The sequence below is a fragment of the Hirundo rustica genome, chromosome 12 (genome assembly GCF_015227805.2).
Source record: "Hirundo rustica isolate bHirRus1 chromosome 12, bHirRus1.pri.v3, whole genome shotgun sequence".
Classification (NCBI taxonomy): Eukaryota; Metazoa; Chordata; class Aves; order Passeriformes; family Hirundinidae; genus Hirundo; species Hirundo rustica.
Genome location: NC_053461.1, coordinates 10,898,241 through 10,919,701, shown reverse-complemented (window position 1 = coordinate 10,919,701; position 21,461 = coordinate 10,898,241). Strand labels below are relative to the sequence as shown.

At 43.0% G+C, this 21,461-nt stretch overlaps 2 protein-coding genes across 4 annotated transcripts; one reads left to right on the top strand and one right to left on the bottom strand.

Annotated features, from left to right (window-relative positions):
- The first annotated feature begins 3 nt into the window (after positions 1–3).
- On the top strand, positions 4–9,670 carry XPC (XPC complex subunit, DNA damage recognition and repair factor). Of its 3 annotated transcripts, none has more exons than XM_040075908.2 (16): positions 4–152; positions 749–938; positions 1,124–1,260; positions 1,521–1,644; positions 2,134–2,218; positions 2,687–2,844; positions 3,056–3,176; positions 3,370–3,459; positions 3,865–4,788; positions 5,266–5,426; positions 5,671–5,752; positions 6,185–6,319; positions 6,804–6,973; positions 7,187–7,280; positions 7,494–7,583; positions 8,108–9,670. In XM_040075908.2, the coding sequence occupies exons 1-16, from the start codon at positions 59–61 to the stop codon at positions 8,312–8,314; spliced, it is 2,862 nt and encodes a 953-aa protein (XP_039931842.1). In that variant the 5' UTR covers positions 4–58; the 3' UTR covers positions 8,315–9,670. The 3 variants fall into 3 exon arrangements, with proteins under 3 accessions (XP_039931842.1, XP_039931841.1, XP_039931843.1); XM_040075907.2 differs by having other exon boundaries at positions 4–161; XM_040075909.2 differs by lacking the exon at positions 4–152 and adding an exon at positions 212–296.
- Positions 9,671–9,722: 52 nt separating this feature from the next.
- Positions 9,723–21,410, bottom strand: TMEM43 (transmembrane protein 43). The gene is made up of 12 exons (XM_040075910.2): positions 21,161–21,410; positions 19,855–20,004; positions 18,730–18,864; positions 17,935–18,029; positions 17,125–17,174; positions 15,542–15,611; positions 15,094–15,164; positions 14,809–14,930; positions 14,149–14,223; positions 13,966–14,067; positions 12,488–12,605; positions 9,723–11,556 (listed from the first exon to the last, which is right to left on the bottom strand). Exons 1-12 carry the CDS (start codon positions 21,170–21,172, stop codon positions 11,354–11,356), a joined length of 1,203 nt encoding a protein of 400 aa, XP_039931844.1. The 5' UTR covers positions 21,173–21,410; the 3' UTR covers positions 9,723–11,353.
- Between the last annotated feature and the right edge of the window lie 51 nt (positions 21,411–21,461).

Sequence of the window (21,461 nt, the reverse complement as noted above, 5' to 3'; positions counted from 1 at the left end):
CTTCCCTCCCCTCTCCACCCGCGGGCCCCGGCCGGGACCCTCCTGCGCCGGCAGCGCCATGGCCAGAAAGCGCGGAGCATCGCCCCGGCCCGCGGCCGCCAAAAAGAGGCGCTCTGGGCGGCTGCGAAAGGAGGAGAAGGAGGAGGAAGAAGGTGAGGAGGGTGAGTGCGGCAGGGAGGCCGTGGCGGGCCGGAGCTGCGCCACCGCCGGGGCTCGGGCCGCTCCGGACCGCGGGGTCAGGGGCCAGCGGTGCCAGCGTGCCCTCGGGATGATCGGCCACGCCGCGCTGGAGGGAGGTGAATATCGGCTGCGTTATCGGCAGGTTTATCGGCGGTGGGATCAGTGCGCCACATCCCGGGTGTGCCGCGGGCTCCGCATGCTGTCAAAGGCTCAGCGAGCTCGTGAAGGGTGGTTTTAGATCGGCCGCGCTCTCCAGAGCAGCGTCACATGGTAATAAGTTGTGAATGGCAAGCACGATGCTTGGTTTTTAGCCGATTCCATCGGTAGGACTATAGAAATCTTTAGGTGATTCTTGTGAGTTACGCAAGTATTTTCCTCCAATAAGTGTCACAGCTCAAATCCCGCCTATTTATAAACAAACAACGACGTGCTCAGCATTGTGGGTGCTCTCGTTCTTCAGTAGCTGCCTCTAATGAATCCATGGAGATGTTTCAGGTTGCCATGGAGATGAAACTCCATCCTCTAACATTAATCTCGTTTCTTTTGTCACATGCAAATGATTTTGAAGAGAAAAAGCCCAGTATAAAAAAACCATCAAAAGCTCCAGCTAGGAAAAAGGAGGAAGATTGTGATACTGAAGTTTCCAACTCAGCAAAAACTTCCAAACCTTCAAAACGGGGAGAGGGAAAATCACAAATAAGAGAAAATAAAAAGAATGCTAGAAATAAAGAGAATTGTATCAAAGAGGAAACATGCAGGTAAATTTATTTTTCAAGTCTATAGGACTTCTTTCTTCATCTTATTTCTTTCTGTGATGTGACTGTCAAATACGCAGTCTGTTACTGATGCAGAGGTCATGCTTGATTTATTTCCCTATTTTTAGTCTTTGATAAACAAGCACCTGCGTTTCCTGATACTAACATTGTTTTGATGATTTTAACAGTGACTCACTGAAGCATCCTCAGAAAGAGATGAAGTTAAAGACAGAATCTCCTGTTAAAAAAGAGATGGATGAAGACAATACTGACAAGGGTGATGATGATGATGATGAAAGTGAAGATGAATGGGAGGATGTGGAAGGTAACAATTGCATATTTTTTCATGTTAAGCACTTTTTAAGAGTTTGTATATCAAAATGTTTCTTTAACAGCAGGTGAATAACATCCCACAGTTACTTGAAATAACAACACACACATTGTTATGGAAGATCCAGGGGCTGGTGTTAACTATTTGAACTGTTTGAACACTTCAGAAGCAAAATGTAGTTTCTTATCCCATCATAAGTCTTCCCTGGGAATCTATTCCATTTTTACTTATAATTTAGTATTTTATTTTTACAGAACTTCAGGAACCTGCTACAGATAAGTTAGAAGAAGCTGCTGTTCTTCCATCAGTGGGGCTGCCAAGCAATCCTGTTGAGATAGAGATTGAAACCCCAGAGCAGGTGAAGAAAAGAGAGAGGAGGTAAGAACAAGGATGTGATAGAGGGTGCTAAAGGCTGAAGTTAAAAATTCCCTTGGTTGTCACTGACTTGTGGTGTTCTGGGTGAAAATCCCCACTTGGTGCAGACCGTTTAGTTGGAACGATGCAGGGTTGTGGGATGAAGAACAGTTTACACACTGGCAATTCTACCAAAAATCTTCAGTGGGAGTTGGCAGTAATGGAGGAGGCTTTTCAGCTTCCTTGAAAATCAAGTGTGTAACTTCACTCTATTTTACTGTCTCCATTTGCAGTGAAGAGACAGCAGGAGATCTCTTCAAGAAGAGCTGTGGGTGAAATGTCATTGTGTTACTGCAAAATCTTAACAGCCTGTTTACACAGCCAGTCACTAAACCTTTCCTTAAGTGTGTACAGTGGGATGGATTCTGTTTGTGAACTGACCCAGTTCAGGAATCCAGAAGAGCAGGTCCACGGAAATCCCACAATATCCATTTGTTTTGTAATCTTCTGCAGAGAAAGAAGAAAAGCGGAGTTTGAGATGTACCTTCGGAGAATGATGAAACGTTTCAGCAAGGAAGTTCGTGAGGACACACATAAGGTATTTGTCACAGAGAACTATGGCAGAGAAGAAATTGAGCATAAAGGTGCCTGAACTGATTTGTAATCAAAAGAAACTAATTTTTATCGAATGACATGGGGCCACAGCTAGAAGTGAAAAAACAGAGGCTGTAGTCCTGACAGATGTTTGTTAAGTTTCCTCCTAAACTGTGAATTAGAAACACCAGTGCCTGTGTTAGTAAAATTGTAACTCAAAGCATATGTGAGTAGGTTGTATATTTCTCCTTTCTTCTCATTCTGTTGAGATTAAACTGTGTAAAGCAGGAAACACTTGCAAAGACTTAAGTGCTTTACTGTCTTCTCAAGACAGCACTGTGAATGCTTGGGAGGCTTCATTGTCACCTCTCTGTTAAAAGGAGCAGTGGAGTATTACTTGTCTTTACCATGGACAGTAGTTCTAAAAAGGAAAATCTCTTGTGAGCTCACTTTTTAAACTTTTCTCTCTCAGGTTCACTTGCTGTGTTTATTAGCAAATGGTTTCTATAGGAACAGGGTCTGCTGCCAGCCAGATCTCCTCGCCATCGGTCTGTCCATCGTCCCCACACGCTTCACCCAAGTGCCCGCAGGCCAAGTGGGCCTTGTCTACCTTTCCAACTTGGTGAAATGGTAAAACTTCTGATTGTGCTGTCACATAGAATGTAGAGCTTGGGTTCAGGAAGAGGGGTAGCTGTAACTAGTAGTTTTCTGTGGGTTTTTTTAATTTTATATAAAAGGATGAGAGGGGCTCTTCCTTTTTAGAGAAGGAGAGTGTGAACTCAGAAGTTGTAAGAGTACAGTCACAAACACTGGATAAATAAGCAGGTATCTTGTATTTCAGGTTTGTCGGAACCTTCACTGTCAATGATGAGCTTTCCACTGAAAAAGGAGAGCCCCTTCAGTCAGCACTGGAGAAGAGGTTTGCCATCTACGCTGCACAGGATGATGAGGAGCTTGTTCATGTAAGAGACTGGGAAGTTTAGGGTTGGTTGGTGAGTTTGGATGCTGTGTGTCAGGTCCTAGACAAAATGGTGGGAGGGGTGGATTTGAAGAAAGCAGATCAGTGACTTAAGTGATTCTGTAGCTTTTTATTTTCTTGTATTTTTATCTCACAGCCTCCTGTGATTAAATTACTCAATTTAAACTGTTTTGCAGATATTTTTAATTATTCTGCGAGCATTACAGCTGCTGTGTCGCCTCGTGCTGTCGTTTCAGCCCATTCCCCTCAAGGAGACAAGACCGAAGGTAGTTTTGTTGTTTGTGTGGAATAAGGAATAAGTCACTGATTCAGTAGGATTGAAAAAACTTTCTGGCTATTAGAACTTGCAGTGAATTGCTTACTGCATGAATCAGGGTTCTGTCTGCATTGCAGAAAATGCACACGCTTAATTTTTAATTTTCTTCTTTTAAAAAGCCACTCATTTTTGTGTTTCAGCAAAGATTTCTTAATGTTTCAGTGGGTTTACATTTCTTTAAAACTTAAAAGGCAACTCTTGCTGCATCTCTTCAGCCAATTGCCTTAAGTTTTTAAGCGAATTGACTGTGCCTGCCAGCCTTTTGTTCTGCAGGCACCTTGGGCTGATTTCAGTCTTTTTTTTTACTATATTCTTAGCTGTAGTGATAAAAGTGACCTGGCTTGTTTCTCTGCAGGGAAAGAGCTCATCCAAGAGGCTGTCTCACAGCAGCACTTCTGAGGGGCAGGAGAGTTCTGCCGCAACACCCAAAGCTGTGGCAAAAAAATGCCCCTGCAAAACAGCCAAGCAGGATGAGAAATCCTCAGAGAGCAAAGAAAACAACAAGGAGCCGAAGAAACCCAAAACTGCCCAGACCAAAGGGACACACAAGTCAAAGCCGACTAAAGGCAGCCAGGAACAGAAGGAATCAAGTAATGAGACCGGTTCAGCAGAAAAAGATGGGCCAGTCAGGCCCAAGAATAACCGCCGAAGACGAGTGGCCTCCAAAGTGTGTTACAAGGAAGAGAGTGGAAGTGATGAGGGTAGTGCTTCAGACTTTGAGGTTTCAGAGGAGGAGAGTGATCTCTCAGATGAGGATTTTGAAACTGTACCTAAAAGACGGAGGAGGTCACAGGCCTCCCAGAATTCAAGGCTGACAGCTTTAAAAAGGTCAAAAACTGAGACTTCAGAAAACAGGCTTTCATTTGGAGCTGAGACTAAGCCAGCAGAAAGTACAGCTCCAGCCTTACCTCAAGCACAGAGGAAGAGAAACAAAATAATTTCTAGTGATGAGGATGATGGACAGCAGGGGGTGAGGAAAGCAATGGGCACAGACCAGTGGCTGGAGGTTTTCCTTGAGACTGAGGACAAGTGGGTTTGTGTAGACTGTGTTCATGGCAATGTAGGCCAGCCCCAGCTGTGCTTTGCACATGCCACAAAGCCACTTTTCTATGTTGTGGGATTTGACAATGATGGGAGTGTCAGGGATGTGACACAAAGATATGATCCAGCGTGGATGACCTCAACAAGGAAGAGCCGTGTGGACCCGGAGTGGTGGGAAGAGACACTGCAGCCGTATGAAAGTCCCTATGTGGAGAGAAACAAGAAGGAAGAAAATGAGGTAAATGGCAATAGGTTGTTCAGGACACGTAGTGCCAGGAGTCCAGTCCTTGGATTCTCGTTCAGGCAGAAAGCATTAGAAATCTCTTTTTGTGAGGAAGGAGGTTTGTATTTGAACTTGAAATGTTGAGATTGAACATGTTTAAGAGAAAATACAGTGATAAATTTATATAATATTGAATAATGGAGGTTGTTCAGACAAGTTTCCATAGCAGAAGTACTGCACAGCTTATGCTGGAAACTTACTAGTGAGGTTTGTGTAGTGTTTAGCATAACTCTTCTCAGAGAGAGTTTTTAAAATACATAGGTCAGGGTACACATCTAAGTACTTACTTGCAGCAAGAATGTTTTAGTCTGTTGGCTCATCTGATAACTTTCTGGGTTTTTTTTCTTTGGTTCATACCATCGTCATTCTTATTTTCTTACAAAGGGTAGTGAAAAAGTTCTGAAATTACTCTTTTCTGTATAAAACTTACAGTTTCAAGTGAAGCTTCAAGACCAGCCTCTACCAACAGCAATTGGAGAGTACAAAAACCACCCACTCTATGCACTGAAGAGGCACCTCTTGAAATACCAGGCCATCTATCCTGAGTCAGCCGCTATCTTGGGGTACTGCAGGGGAGAGGCTGTCTACTCCAGGTGAGTTGTGCACCTATTGTCACCTGCATCTCTGATCTTTGTAACAAATTGGAGAACTAATTTGCATGATGGTATGAGCAGTAGTCTCATACCACATGTGTAAACAGGTGAGGCATTTAGCTGCTCTGATAGCATTTGTGTATCACTAACATACAGCTTTTTTTATTCCTACTGTGATAAGTTTATTGTGGATCTGTTACGGATGACTTAAAAACTTATATTTGCTTCTTTCTGGCCTTTTCAGAGACTGCATACACACGCTGCACTCCAGGGACACTTGGCTGAAGCAAGCTCGAGTGGTGAGGATTGGAGAAGTGCCTTACAAGGTAAGAGGGTTCGACTTCCTCCTCTGCAGTCCATCTGCCCTCTAAAGCTCAGGCTCAGTTCTGTTTTGGTTTTTGTCTTCAGTCTTGTCGGCAGATGTCAATTTCACACTTGCTTGCATGGTTTGTGGTAGCTGTAGTGTCCACCTGTTGCTGCCCAAAGCCCAGCTTTGTTTTTTTCCCACCCCAATGTTGTCTGGCAGAACTGCTCCGTTTTCACCTTCTCTAAAGGCATCCCAGTGTTTTATATGCACTGCTTGATCTCTGCCTGTTGCATACAGGTGCCATGGCTTGTCATTTATAGGCAATGGATATTGAAGCTAGGAAATAGCATTTCTGCTCTCCCAGAACCTTTTCCTTCAGTGTCTTAGGAAAACTAGAAACACCTGTCAGCTTCTTGTGATGTTCCAGGCCTGGTTGTTGTTGTATTTGCAGATGGTAAGAGGATTTTCCAACCGGGCGAGGAAGGCACGCCGGGCAGAGCCGGCGAACCAGGACCTGCAGGACCTGGCGCTGTTTGGCCGCTGGCAGACAGAGGAGTATCAGCCTCCCATCGCAGTGGATGGAAAGGTAGCTGGGAAGGCAGAGGGCTGGTGCTAAAGGAAGTGGTTTGTGTGGAGCTCTGGGCTTTATTTTTCCAGAAGTTACATGTTTCAGATGTGAGATCAGTCAGTAGTATCTGGATTCTGGTTTAAGAGTTCAAAGGTAAATGTTCACAGGAGGAAACTCTACTGGGGCCTTTCTTTCACAAGTACAGGTAGTGAGTGCAGACTGCTAAAGTCAAAATTTTGTTGATCTGATCTTCCTAGCTCATGTTTTGTCTTGCTAATTCTCTGCATTACAGCCCAAGTAACAAACCTTGGGCAGAGGATATAGCTAGGACATAACGATACAGCTAAAATCTAGGCTTGTACCTTGTCATGTGAGTATTAATTGAATACTGGAGTGGAATGTAGCAGGTCAGGAGGGGAGAGTCCCTGAGTTGCAGCAGGTATTTTCACCTCTCTCCAGAAAGCAGAATTATCACCATCTCTCTTCAATCTTGCCATAACAGGTTCCTCGGAATGAATATGGAAATGTCTATCTCTTCTTGCCATCCATGTTACCTGTTGGCTGCGTGCAGCTGAAACTTCCAAACCTGAACAGAGTGGCACGGAAGCTGAACATTGACTGTGCTCAAGCCATCACTGGATTTGATTTTCATGCAGGCTACTCACACCCCGTGTATGTAAAAACTGCTTCGTTGTACCTGTCAGAGGTTGATGTCCTGCAGAAGTTGTATATCTTGTGTTAAGGGGAGCCTGTGACCAGTTACACACTTTGATCCTTTGAGACAGACAGTTCTGTCAGTATTCTGTAGCTTTTGGGCTGGGTCAGCAGGCATTTGCTCCCTTTTTCTTTCTTATAGCTGACAGGGGATTGTGTTCTCCTTCCTAGCACTGATGGGTATGTGGTGTGTGAGGAGTATAAAGAAGTCCTTGTTGCTGCCTGGGAGAACGAACAAGCAGAAATCGAAAAGAAGGAGAAGGAGGTGAGAATTATTTTTACAGCTTCCTTATTGTTACATTTACAGTGTAAATTGCATTTAAACTGGGCAGTCAAACAGGGCAGGCTGTGTAAGCAACAAGCACAAGGCTTTTTTTGATGACAATTTAAAAATCTTAAAGCTTTCTTTTTCTATATGCAATGCAATACATTGAAACTCAGTAGTAAATTTTTCTCTTTCCCAAACAATCCCCCACAGAAGCGTGAGAAGAGAGCTCTAGGGAATTGGAAGCTGTTGACAAAAGGACTTCTCATTAGAGAAAGACTAAAGCAACGCTACTCCATCAAGGTATCCTACATTTCTATTAGTCATTTCTTTTTCTGGAGGTTATTTTAACTGTAGAATAAAACTTCCAGAGTGTAGTTCCTCAAAAGTCTTCAGCTAGTCAAAGAAGACTGTGCCAGAAGTTCAGTGTTAGTCATGTTCATCAAAGATTTTTTACTGTTTAAAAAGGCATGAATGTTTTTAATTTTCTTAGAATTTTCTGTTTTGTCATACCCCTTCCTAAATTTATTCCTCTAAGGCAAGCATGTGGCTAACAGGATGGGAGTGGGGTTCTTATTTTTTTCTGCAAGAAGAAAGGTGAAAAGCCTGATCATTTTAAAACTAGTTTGTTTTATTCTTCCATTATCAAAGATGCTTGTGTTGCAAGAATGTCTGGTGTTCAAAAATAGAAGCACTTTGGGTGGGAAGCCCAAACCAGAGCAGCCAACTTCTGTAAGGTCACTCATTGTCACTGTAACCAAAGACAAACCCTTTTAGAAAGGGGCAGTTACAAGTGACTTTCTGATTTTCACACTTATTTTTTCCAGACTGAGCCATCAGCACCTGAGACAGAGAAAGGAGGGGGATTCTCTTCTGATGAAGAAGAAGCTCCAAGCTCAGAGAGCGCAGTGGAGAACACAGCCATTTATTGGCCCCAAAATCGCCAGCTGGAGAAACAAGAGAAAACACCCAAAAAGAGCAAGCGAGAAAAGAGAGGAGAAGCAGCTCAGCTGTTTCCTTTTGAGAAATTGTGATGACAAGCTTTTCTTTGCTGTTTTCAGATGCAAGAAAAAGAATCAAGATAAAAGTATCTTTTACCAGATAGGACCTTAGGGTGTTTTCTGTGCACTTGTTTCTGAGCTGTCAGGGACCAACCTAATTCAGTATAGTTTCCTTTGAGATCACAGGTATCAGATTCTTTTTGTCCTTGGACTTGGGAGAAGAGCTGCACCTTGAGGTCACTTTGCTTTGTTGAGGTTTTTGCTCTCTTTTGTATCACTCAGCACTAATAGTTGAGTTTCCCAAGATAATCCTGGCATCAGCACTCTCTCCCCATTTTTCTCGTTTTCATTTTTCCCTAAAGCATCCAGCTGCTTTTTACCTATCTGCAGAGAGGTGTGGCCAGAGGAATGCTGATGCCTGCTTTGATCCATAGCTTACCCAGAGCAGTGGTGAGGTAGAGTTCTGGCCTTTCTGTCACAAGGGGAAATACTTCTTTCAAGGTCTAAAAAAACCCCCACAATCAGACTATGGAGGAATTCATACTTGCTAAATACTGGTATTTTGTGATGTTAGTTTGGCTTTCCAGGCTACCGCCTTCCTTCACTCTCAGGAATCTTGTGCTGTGGAAGGGAGAAGGCCTGTCCTTATTACAAACTTAAGGTTCAATATGTCTTCTTAAACATTTTGAATATATACGTATTTGATTCTGTTGCTTATCAAGATCCTGTTCTGGAGCAAAACATGTAAAACTAGCTAAATCTCACTACTGGAACAAAATTCACTAAAACCACAGAATTCTTGTTATCAAATACCATAGCATTAAAAAACTTGTTGAGAGAGGAATGTTAAATCTACATAAGCTTTTCCTGCACTTTTTTAGTAGAAATACTGATCCATGTTTGGCAGTATTATATATCTAAATTCCACTGACACAGTCTCTTCAAAAGTGGAGGGGAAAACAATTTAGTCGTTGCTGAACATCGTCACAGAGAATGAAATGCAAGAAAATGGCTTTCATGTAATTATGTTTAAAAAAAAATATCTATTTTTGTACTATATTTGTAGATCGAAATAAAGTTTGAAAAAAAAAAAAAAGTCTGTTTTCAGAATGCACATGTAACCCCCAGTCTCTTTAAAGTACAAGATGCTGTAGCAGTCAGGTTGAGGCATAATTTTTCAAATAATCTTAAGAGAGGCAAGGAAGTGAGTGACTGCATTAGTCAGTAATGGGGAGTAACCACGGCAGGCTGGCAGCAGTACCCAGACCAGAGAGCAGCTTCCCAAAACAGAAATATTTGTTCGGAAACGAACAAAACCCAACAATAGGAAACTAGTTCTTGTGGAAGCTACAAACTAACCCTCCAACTACCTCGACATTATTCCTGGATATTAAACATGCAATACTTGAATTTAATAAAAATGCCCACATACAGACCAACCTTTTGAAAACTGTGTTTTATTAAATATACAAAAGCTCAGCACTTCTGTAGAAAATTTGTCACTTCATTTCCAATAAGTAATGGTGGTTAGTGTTCTGCATCATGGGCAAAACAGCAGCAGTTCAAACCCCATTTCTCTTCCCTGCACAGCGCAATTCCTGACGGCGTGAGCTGGTGTTGCTGAGCAGCAGGAAGACTGCAGCACCACTGCCATGTACCAGTGCAAGCACAAGGCTGTCTCCTCTACCTGCCCTGTCACTGCTCCTGCTTTCACCAGCAGCACAGAGCTGTGAGACAAACTGACAATATTCAAATACCAAAAGAATCAAAGTAATTAGGACTAATAAAATAATTACATATTCTCAAAACATTTACGATTTCTAATTCAGATTTCTATTTCAGTACCATTTCTAGCAAACATTTGCTCCTATGTACGTTCGTTCAAGTGAAGTTCCTTTGGTACAGAGAACACTGATGGACATAAATAGATTTCATAATTGAAAACATTATTTTTGTACTGAATTGTGTAAACTTAGAAAAACCCCCAAAACACTTTGGTGTAGGGAGGCCCATCTGGACGCCAGACTCTAGCTTGGTGAGTGTCTCACCTTAAGTACTGGTTACAGCACACAAACGTGAGCTGTCACAACGCTACACAGCATTCCTCTAACATGATACAAAACTAACAATTTAGACTACTGAAATATATGAAAACTAATAAGGCAAAGATGCTCCCATTACTTAATTTCACGAAGTATGTTCATCGTCCTAAGTGAAATTAAAGAAAGGAACAGTATACAGAGCAAAAAACCCCAACTATTTTAAAGACTACATATTCAGTTATGAAAGTCAGTGTTGTTTCAAGGCAGTAGGTTTTATATTTACAGGTGAATGACCTCTGAGTATCCCTTTTAAGTGCAATTTGAAGTGAAATTTTTGAAACAGTTCTGCAATGATATAGTTCAGGGTATCATTTTTTATACTTAACCAAGAACAGCTTCAGATACTTTTAAAACCTGGGGGAAACCAATGTGTCTTGATAAATCTGCTCAGTCTCAGAGTACAGCTAATCTGGCCACTCATTACACTAATGACTTTGAAAATCCTCAGTCCAAAATCAGAGGGTTTACATGAGTATTGTGTGTAATCTACCAAAGCTGTGTTTTCCCTTTAAACACATACACTGCCTGCAAACAAGAGAAAGCAGCAGAGGGAGGGTTTGTCAGAGACAGGCAGGCACACGCATTTCCTAAGGACATTTAACCAGGGTTCATGGGATGCAGCTGGCACTTTCACACACAAGGTGCCCCACCCAGCAAGGACTTGACAGTTCTCAAATCAGGGGGAATTACTAAGCAGTAAGAGGTACAAATCTGCTTATTCACTAACTTACCGTCAATATACACACCCAAAATGCTTTTTTCCCCAAAGCTGGTGTCACTGACTTCCCCCAAACAGCATCCTATAGTCCTATGGATAAGGCGCATCAATCGCAACATTCAACCCCCCTCCCCAGCTTTCAGTGCCCTCTGCTGAGCTGTGATTTGCTGTAAGCTTGCTGCAGGAACTGGGCAGAAATGCACCTGGCAAGGTTCTAACCAGGACTCAGCTCAAGACCCGACCACCTCCCGGTCACTGCTGCTTCTTGGGCGGAACACGGGATCTGGCCACCACGATGGGGACTATGGAGAGCAGCGCGAGGAGCAGGGCCCAGAGCGGGCGGTAGAAGAGCCAGCCCACAGAGATGGTCAGCAGGGTCAGCGAGCTGGCCACACACAGGGCAAACGCCTTCAAGCCAACATTAACCAGGTCCCTCACAACAGGAAACCAGTCCACTGCAGAGAGATTTAAACACGACATGAAGTAGTTGGCAAGATGACAGTTTAAAATAAAAGTCCGATTCATGCATAGGATCTGCACCCTAATGACTGCAATCACAACTCAGACAAACTATTTACCAAGAGCACCGGATCAGGCATTTCAGCAGAGCATCATCAAGACATTTGACCATTAAGCAACAGCTGAACATATAAGGCAATGCTATCCTCATCCCTTCACACAGAAAGAAATCCAAAATAGAGTCTGGAGATTTTTCCAAGGCTTGGGAGGCAGAAGAAACAGATAGCCCTGCAGCTATGGAACAAGTCCAGAGCAACTGATACAAGCTGCTAGCACAGAAATTTCTTTCTGGCAACAATAAATCTTGCAGCAGCATGTATATGGATAAATAAACTAGAAAAAAAAAAATTCACAGCTACAAAGTGAATGATATCTTTGAAGCTTATGCAAGTTTGAGGCGTTGTCCTGTTTTTCTGTTTTTACTCCAGCATCCTTTTATATTAAAAGAATAAACAAAATCTTTCTTCACTGTTTGTTTACAATAGCATAGAATAACCTGACACAAAATTGTATTTCTGCACAACTGCTGATTAGGACCCATTGTGGGGACCAGATGCATTTGGGTGCAGAAAGTAATTGTATTGCAGCACCCTGAGTTAGATTTGAAAGAACCAGCCAAACATTTTTATTTTGGCAAGCATTGGGTTGGGATCTTCTGAGACTGGCAAAAGATATTTGTGTGGGGTTTTTTAATGTCCACAAAGCAGCCAGTTGGTTTTGGCATCCTGTTAACCTGCAGTTGCCTATAGTGACTTTCCAGATCAGATCTGAGTTCAAACCAGATTTCACCTGGTCTCCAAATGAATTAACTCTTTAGAGGTTATGATCTTATTTTTAGATCATTTTACCTTTCTGTGAAAAACTTACCTAAAGTGTAAAAGATTCGGGTCATCAGGCTGATGCCCACAAACATTGAGAGCCAGCCGGCTGCACGGAGGGCCCAAGTCTTCACGGTGTTACTCTCCTGCTCCTTCTGAAACACCTCCTGAAAGCAAACACCATCACATGCAGCCTGTTTCTTGCTCTTTTTCAAGATCCTCTTAATTCCAGTATATTATGAGCCAATCAGAGCCAAAAGCATTTTAGGAGTACAATTTCTCTTGCAGAAGATACATTGCAGCTCATTCTGCAGGGTCTGTGTGGCATGGTAGTACACTGCAATAAATTGAACAGCGCAGCATGGGGGAAAATGGCATTTTTCTTAATTAAAACAACCTAAAAAGCACCATTCAACACTACCCACAGCCAGAAAGCTCACAGGTTTTGCTGCAAATGGATACATTCAACACTACTATGGAAAATAAGACACTAATATGTAACTGTAATAAAGAAGGAAGAGTCGGACTTCACCCTGAAAGAAGAGAGAAAAAGCAACAATATCCACTGATGGCTGAGGGAAAGGTGTGTGAAAGAGAGCAAGCTGGATGCAGGGAAGAAAAGCTAAAAGGTATGTGTGCATTTCAATAGGCAAAGCAAAGCACCTCTTTGCAAGAAGTCTGAGAAAGACTTTTTTCATAATGGATTGTGTGATCCTCTGGCTCAACAAAACGTTCACGTGAAGCTGGCTGCGACATTAGAAAGCACTAAATGGTAAAAGATGTGTAAGACTGATTGCTTACTTGCACATACAAGTACTCAATGTATTATTTATTTGTAACCAGTTAATTTTCAATGAAACAAAATTTTATCTAATGAAGATTCAGAGCTTACAGAAGAGGGTTGATTCTACTGCTACTCTTTGAAGTCAAAACAAAAAGCCTTTTTAAGCACTTCTGGGAGCACCAGTAAACTCTTAACATCTGTGTTTCTTTGCAGCAGGGCCTGAAACAATCATTAATGGAAACAAACCTACTAAAAGGAGTAAATGAATTACCAAATTGCTGGAGCATGCAGGATTTATTGAAGCATAAAACTCCACCTGAAGGTTCATTCTCAGCCAGAATAGTAATAAACATTTCAAACAAGCTTAAACGTCTGTTATTAGGAGCTGAAGACAGAATAACTCTCATGGTTTATTTAATTAAACCCTGATTTTTTACTATTTTTACACGTGACCTGTTCAAAAGCATGGGCTTGCATGTGTAAATGGGAAACAACCAAGGAACAAATAAAAACAAAATGAGAAGGCACAGAAACAGTCTTTAAAGCAAACAGGCAGTGTGCAGAAACCTGGACGCAAACACAGGCTACAACCTGTTGTCCAAAAAGGAGAGAGAAAGTCAGTGTTTATATGAGTATCTCCTCCTCTAGAGCAGGTCTGAAGGAGAGTAAGAGCTTCCTCTTCTGCTGCTTCTGCACTACCACCTCGAGTTTTAACCCTTCACTAGAAGAGTGTGGTATCTCACCTCCACAGAAAGGTACCCAGGGTACAGAATCTCCAGAACATCTCCAGACTTGGTATGATATGGAACCAGCTGATCACCTCGCTGCCGAGCAATCACAGTCACCTTGGAAGACAGGGAAAAATATTTACTGGTTAATGAGTTGGGAAGAGAGCTTGCAAAATATAGAAACATCTGAAGACTCACCTCAGCAGCAGAGCCTAAATGGGGATCATCTCCACTCAGACCTGCATAGAAGAAGGAGACACGAAGGTCTCCCACCTACAAACAAGATAAGATTGGAAGTCAAGAAAGACTGTTTTACAAAAGGGAATTACACAGCAGAGGAACATCCTTTATTTATCAACACTTTTTCTGAACATTTATATCATGCAAGAGATAGCCAGAATGATTTCCAAGCTGTCCTTTTTTCAGGGCTAGCTGGCAGCTGAAAGAGGAGAGCTCAAATGCTGTTTTGTAATACCCCCTCTGATTAAGCTGCAGAAGCACATGATATGCTTTGTTCATCCCTCATCATTCCAGCTTTTGGCAAAACAGGGCAGGCAGCACAATCTGACAGCAAGCTGTTTGATTGTACTCCTTAATACAGCAAGGCAGAGGTGGAAGCCACCTCACAGCACCGTCCCTTTCCATTTAAAGGCACAGCAGACTTCAGAAACCAGAGAACAAAGAAATGGGATTGGCAGTTTTCTGCAAGAGAAGCATTCATTCTGGAGGGCTGCACTATGGTGATTCTATGTGATGGTCCGCACTCCATTTTCTATACAGTAAATAGAAATGGAACATGCCCCAATTCCTTTTTCACATACAGGCAGTCACTGCTATAGTTTATCTTTCCCATCTTACCTCTGGACGCCCGGGGTTGTCACTGTGATAGAAGTAATCTCCTCTGCGGGTAACGTCGGCATGGGGATCCTCCAGGTGTGACAAACTCAACTGCTTGAAATCATCAATTTTATCCACGAGACCTAAGCAGAATAAAGCACCAAGCTGAAGCTCAGTGCCTAACCTGGAACAGCCAATTTGCTGGCTGACTTCCTGATTCACTTGACATGACAGCTGTTGTGGAAAGAACCAAAGTCCATTGCTGGTGCAACAGCAGACTCAAAGCCAGGACAAAACAATCCTTACCCTTGGAAAGGACAAAGCTGCCAATCTGGACATTAGGAGAAACAGCAGTGAAAGACTCCACAGCCATGGCACTGAGAAACAGAGAGAGAGTGTCCCTGATTAGTCCCAGAATTGTGATCAAACTCTTGATTTGCAGAATGTAATGTATAGCACAGAAAAGGTACTATGGCAAACATCAGGAGAAACTCAAAGACCTAAAAGACTGTCCTGATGTGAAAACAAATCCATCAAGAGACCATCCAGACTGCAAACTGTTGGAGACATTAAAATACGTTAATGCACCACTGCTCTGAGCTGATCAAATTTCCTTATGCCTTTGTCCTCCCAGCTACCAAAACAACAGTGATTTCCATCTACTGCATTCTGTTATGAAATCAGCCATTTAGCTTTCATCTTTGATCAGATCCAGTGACAGAATTCAGAGGGACTGTGCCACATGGTACCTCACCTCGGGTTTTTGTGTCCAATTTCTCGATCAAAGTTTCTGCTGTTCACAACTTCTGATTTCCACTCTGTATCTAAACAGAATGATAAGAAGGTTGAATAAAAGACACTCAGAACTCAGTTACTGAAGACACCTCTCAATCAATCAGTTCTAGGTTACACTTCTAGTAATACTGCCTACATCAATGTCTGTGATAGTCCGTACTGATACCATCCTCCTAGCATTTCCATTAACAGGGAATGACAGGATTTAGGGTGAAAAAAGGTTATTTTTGGGAGAAAATTGTAACTCAACTTTGCTCAGTGTTGCTGTTGGCATCTTCCAAGATCAGGCTTTGATTCCCAGCTCCAGTCTTTGGGAATAAGTTGGTTTTGTGGTAACAAGGAGCAGGGGGCAAAGGGAGAGGAGTCTGGAGTGAACTTGAGCCCAGGAAAGGTTGAGTCCAAATGTGTTTTGCCGACCCAAAGTCAGTAATAATACATCTATTTTAATTGATAATAAACATTCCTTAAGGTGAGTCTGTTTTGCCCATGATGGCAATTGGGAAGCCATCTCCCTCTCTTTCTTTCAACCTGTCCTTCACTCCTGTCATTCCCAATTTCTTCCCCAGTCCTGTGAGGGGAGAGTAATCAAACAGCTGTGTGGGTTCACAGCTGGCATACATAGACATTTACAGGATAGAATCCATCAGTCTTGAGAGGACAACTGTTCTTTTAGATGGCATTTCTTTTTGTTCCCTGTCACTGTGAGCCTGTTTTTCATGGCTCACAACCACCAGCTTTGCCCCTTAAGTACCTCTAAGATACAGGGTCCCCATGCTTCACTCCGCTGAGTATTTTTATGTGCTCACACCCAGAAAGTGCTGCACGCCCTCGTTACACATGCATGTGCTTTGATCAGAGGTAAGTGAAGCACAGAGACCAATCTCCAAATACATGATGACTCAGAGTACTTTTCTGCCACTGGGTAGATCAGAATAACGCACCCAGTTCTGCTCCTGCCAAAAAAGCACTTGGCAAAAGCCATAGTGCACATCAGAAGGCGCTGGTGGTTTTCACTGGCTGCTATCAACATATAAACACATTCTGAAAAAGCTTCCCCACAGACTGGAGCTACCCTGTTTTTCCCTGTCCATTCTTCTATTATACTTCTGCTATTCTGCCTATTCTTCTACTCACAGCTGGCATATTCCCAACTACCCCAGGTCTGAAGTGTAATCTCAGGTGTAGCTTCGAACACACTCCATCTCTGCCCATGTCTGATCACTGAGGACCTTATGGGCCCTATTTCTGGAGCATCCCATCCCTGGATGTTCCTCTGAACTTTTAGGGGCTTCAAAACAAGACTCAGATTTTCTGTAGCTCTCGCTTGTTGACAGCACATCTCCTTTCACCTCAGTTACCCCAGGAAAGGGAGGTTCTGTCATCTGTTTAGGAAAGAGAACTTTTGCTTATTTCTTCGCATTCCTTTCCTTTCTTTCCCAAGAAGAAAATACAAGTTTTACAACAAAAATCAAAATACACACATACATAAAAGTCCAAAGTTACATGCATAAGACAGAAAGGATTTTCTGTTGATCAACTTACTGTATGAGTATGTTGTCTCTTTCTTAATCTCACCATTCTCCTCATATTCCCTGCAGAGAAAAAGGGCTGGGATGAGAAGCAAAACAGTGCACATACACCCCTGCTCAGGGCAGAATACACTTCACCAATGAAACACAGAGACAGATTCTCTGGCAACACAGGCTTATCTTTATACAGAACCTAACTCGTCCTTGAACTACCTGTTCTGAAGACAGAGATTTTCTGTACCCGAAGAAAACTATACACAAATGCTCAACAGCCACAACCGTTTTATTCCCATGTTTTGAACAAGGAGGTGTTGACTAGATTGATGAGGAACAACCAGAATTAAATAAAGTGAGACAAGCTGGCCCAAATCAAGTTTCTAGCAGATGCTGCACCATAAGCATGTTAAAACTGAGAAATTATTTTTCACACCTTCACAACCTCCGACCCCTTTTTTTTTATTTGACATGAAAGACATTTGGAACATGAATTCTGTGCAGTTACACCTACATAATAGATAATAACATTCATAGTACCATCAGTGGAACAATTAGCAAGAGCAAAAATGTTTTCCCTATTTGGATTGCAACTATTAACAGAGCAGGAAAAAAAATCAAAGGAAAAAAAATCAAGGAAATCAACTATTAACAGAGCAGGAAAAAAAATCAAAGAGCTCTAGAATTCTCTTGCTATAAAGAGGTTTTTTTGTTGTTGTTGATTTCTTTTTTTTTTCCCCCTTAGATATAAGGAAAGAAAAAAAAAAGTGATAGGATTCTGGTAACATAACAGCCTCATAAACTACTTTTAAAGATTACTTTCACTTACTTGGAATCTTCATATTCTACCCACTGGTACATTTCCACGTTACGCTTAAGTTTGACAGCTCGGATGGAGAGCCCATAGCTGGGGTCAAACAAAGGCTGTGCAAAAATGAAAGAAAATACAAGTCAGTCTAAATGCTGTACCTCACAACCTCAAACACTGTACTTTTACTACTGAACCCGTTTACATACCTCACTGCACAGCCAGCACTATCTTACACACAGGTGAACATAGTATAAATGTTATGAAAGACAAAAAGGAATGTCTCTGGCAAATCTAACCGGAAGAATCATCATCAAAAGTTATTGCCATAGTGAAGAATGAAACCAGAACTGCTGACTATGGGTTTTCCAGGTTTCGGCGTTTAAACCAGGAGATTCTGTTTTGCTGGATGGTGCTGTGTTACCTTCTGCAATGCGGGTGGACCATGGAAAATGTCACCACTACTGAAAAGTCAGAACTTGCAGAGCTCCTGTGCTGCAATAGCCTGAAGACTTAACAATACCATGAACACAACAGTATACCCACACAAATGGCAACATAAATTATCCATGAAAGGCAGCTTGAGGGTAAACACATCTAGACCTTGCACTGGCTTGGAGAAGGGAGTGCAAGGACATTCAGCATCTCCCTGATTCCAGGCCAAGAACCAGAGCTTAAATGGTAGCTGGCAATGCTTAGAGGAGGAGAAAAGCCATGCGTCTTTTCCTGGATATCAAACAAAACTTTAACTAGCAAAGATTTTTCCCTCCCTCCAAGCTTGAAATACTCTTATCTTCAAGATACTATTTTATTTACCTTAGATGTACTCAGAGCTCCAGTCAAGTGCACCAGTCTCCCCTCGTTCTGCTGAGAGATACTGTGGATGCTGTCAAGAGGGACCACAAGAGAAAGCCCCTCATCGAGAGACCTGGCTGTCCTTAAAGCTCGCCCCTGCAATGAAGAAAACAGAAATCAAGCTGTGGAGAATCAACATCACAGCAGTATTTTGTGAACAAGTTAGCAGACAAGTGAACTGATGACCACAAGGAATGCTTGTATATTCAGCCCAAGGCATATTTGTGAAACACACTTGTACTTCTCCACTCTCTGTGTCTGAGCCAGTTTGGGGCAATACTTCTCACCCAGGGAGCAGGACCATTAACAATGACTAAAGTTCTCAAACAGACCCAAATTCTTCCTACAAGGGTCCCAACTTACTGCTCTTCACCTCTTACCTTGTTCATCATTCCTGAGTAACTGCAAAAATAATACAAATTATGGTTCATTTTTCTCACACACCTATATTGACTCCTTAGCAGAAGTTTTCCCTGCCTTACCATCATAACCTGATGTGCTTTTTTTTTTGCAAAATCATCAAAATTTGGAGTAGTTATTTTTCCTCTTGTAGAGGTATGAAAGGAAGTCTCCAAGTGAAAATCTACAGAATTCTACTCTACACTCCAAAATTGCCAAGCCAAGTACTTTTTAATGGCAAGGTGTTAGGATTCCTGTCTTACCTTTTTTTTTTTTTTTTTAAATCTAAACCCAAGAAATAATACTGAGAAAAAATGAATAAATAAATAACACCCCCAATTTTGCAACATGTGCTACGAATTTCTTTAAAGTAATTATAAGAACACTAGAAATGAGGACCTTTTGTTACCTCAAAAGAACAGAGAAGGCTGGAATGTGGCTGGCTCATGCAACCCTCTACCACAGGCTGTTTCATCATCAGTTTACAAGCTTTAGATCTTACCTCTCATCACACACTGCTACTGTCTCTACCACACCTAGTTCCAGAGAAATACTACCAAAGGCCCGTTGGTAACTTTTCTGTTATATCCCAAACATAAGCACTGGATCCTCAGACAAAACCTCCTCTTCTTGGAGGATGGATCAAGTAATAAAGCTGAGTACAAACACTGACAGATTTGCACTTACTTCATTGGTAAAAAGAAGGTAGAAAGCCAGAAGAAATGTCACAAGTCCAATCAACATGCCTGCAGAAGTCTCACTGAGCCGCTCCAGGAACCCTGGTTTGGGTTCACTTGTGATTTTAACATGCTCTTTTCTGCTGCCTGTGTCAGAGAACTGTTGAAAATAAACCAAAACTGCAACATTGGTGTAAAAGGGGAAAGCATTCAGTTTCAAAACAAGTCAGCTTTGTTAGCACTGCTGCCCTACAGAGCAGAACCTCTTGCCTTGGACCAAAACTTTCCATACTTATTAAATGCCATCACACAATACCAGAAACTCATTAAAAAAACCCCCAAAACTCCAGCCTGATAGGAAAAAACCACCAATTTCTATTATAGTGGTTCTATATGTTCAAGCTTTCTTCGGTCTGCCTCCAGGTTCTGTATTTGGAGTCCACACCCTGCATTCAGGCCATGACAAATTGAGTAATAGCCCTGAATTCCTGACCAGCTAAAACACTGCTATAAATAACAAATTATGATTCACCTCACCAGTAAAAAGAGTGCCTGCACTCTCTAAAATAATTATATCCAGGGTAACAATAACTTAAGGCACAGGGCTAACATGAGAGCCCAGGTGTTTATCTGTGCGTATGCGGCTTGTGGGGAGTTACCAAATCCAACTTCAGCACGCGCACACAGCAAAGGCAGGGCATGGCACTTCTCTGCGTACGGAAAACCACGCTGTGAAAAGCCAATGTCCATAAAAGAGACAGAAGAGTCCTGCAACTTTATTCAAATAAAGGGAGATAGTCCACTGGGGCACACGCCTGTGCGGTTTTCTTTCTCTCGGTTTCGGAGGGCGCAGCCTCCCTTCATCCGAAACTCCGGGCCGCACCTCGCCTTCGTCCTTTCCCCATTGGCTGAGGCACTAGGAAGGTACAGCCCTCCCGAACCGCCTTCCACATATCCCCCCTTTGAACCTACTGTTTTACCCCAAAGTTCAGAAACTCAGCCTTGTGCAGACCCACTTTTCTGTTTCAGGAGCCGAGCTGTCTCGGCTCTGCAACCCATTCGCCGCCCAAAGTCAGCAGAGACATTAAGACCCGTTTCAAAGACATTAACACCCACACCTTCACCCATCGAATTACTTGTAAAGACATTAGCACACATCTTCCCTGTCATGTGGCTCATCTGGAGATGCCCGGCGGGCTGTGACCGGCACAGAGCCCTGGCCGCAGCCCGGGCACCTGGGGGGGTGAAGGGGCCGACCCGGGCGGCCGCCACACGGAGCTCGGAGCAGCGGCGGGGCCGGAGCGAGCAGCACTTACATTCCTCGACATCCTGAGCCTCTCACTCCTCCCGGGAACCACAACTCAGGGACCGCCGGAGCCACGCACCGCCAGCCTCGCCCTCACTCGCCTCAGGGCTCCACCGCCCCCGAGCCGCTCCCCGCCCGCAGCGGCGCACGCCGGGACATGTAGTTCCCGCCGCAGTGGGGAAGCCCTTCCTTCCTCCTTCCCTTCCCGCCCCCCTCTCTATCTGCCCGCTGGGCAGGCGGGAGCTGTAGTGCGGTGGGGCCGGGCCTGGCGGAGCCCCGCGGCCGGCAGGAGGTGCGTCAGCGGCCGCCTC

Bases quoted from the DNA above. Each gene is read 5' to 3' on its own strand.
- XPC (XM_040075907.2), top strand. From the start codon at position 59: ATGGCCAGAAAGCGCGGAGCATCGCCCCGGCCCGCGGCCGCCAAAAAG. The intron at 1,645-2,133 runs GTAAGAACAAGG...AATCTTCTGCAG, and splicing joins GTGAAGAAAAGAGAGAGGAG to AGAAAGAAGAAAAGCGGAGT. The intron at 7,281-7,493 runs GTGAGAATTATT...AATCCCCCACAG, and splicing joins TCGAAAAGAAGGAGAAGGAG to AAGCGTGAGAAGAGAGCTCT.
- TMEM43 (XM_040075910.2), bottom strand. The intron at 18,865-19,854 runs GTAAGTGCAAAT...TCTTCATTGCAG, and splicing joins ACCTTCTTTTTACCAATGAA to GGGCGAGCTTTAAGGACAGC. The intron at 11,557-12,487 runs GTAAGTTTTTCA...ATCTCTCTGCAG, and splicing joins CCGAATCTTTTACACTTTAG to TGGACTGGTTTCCTGTTGTG.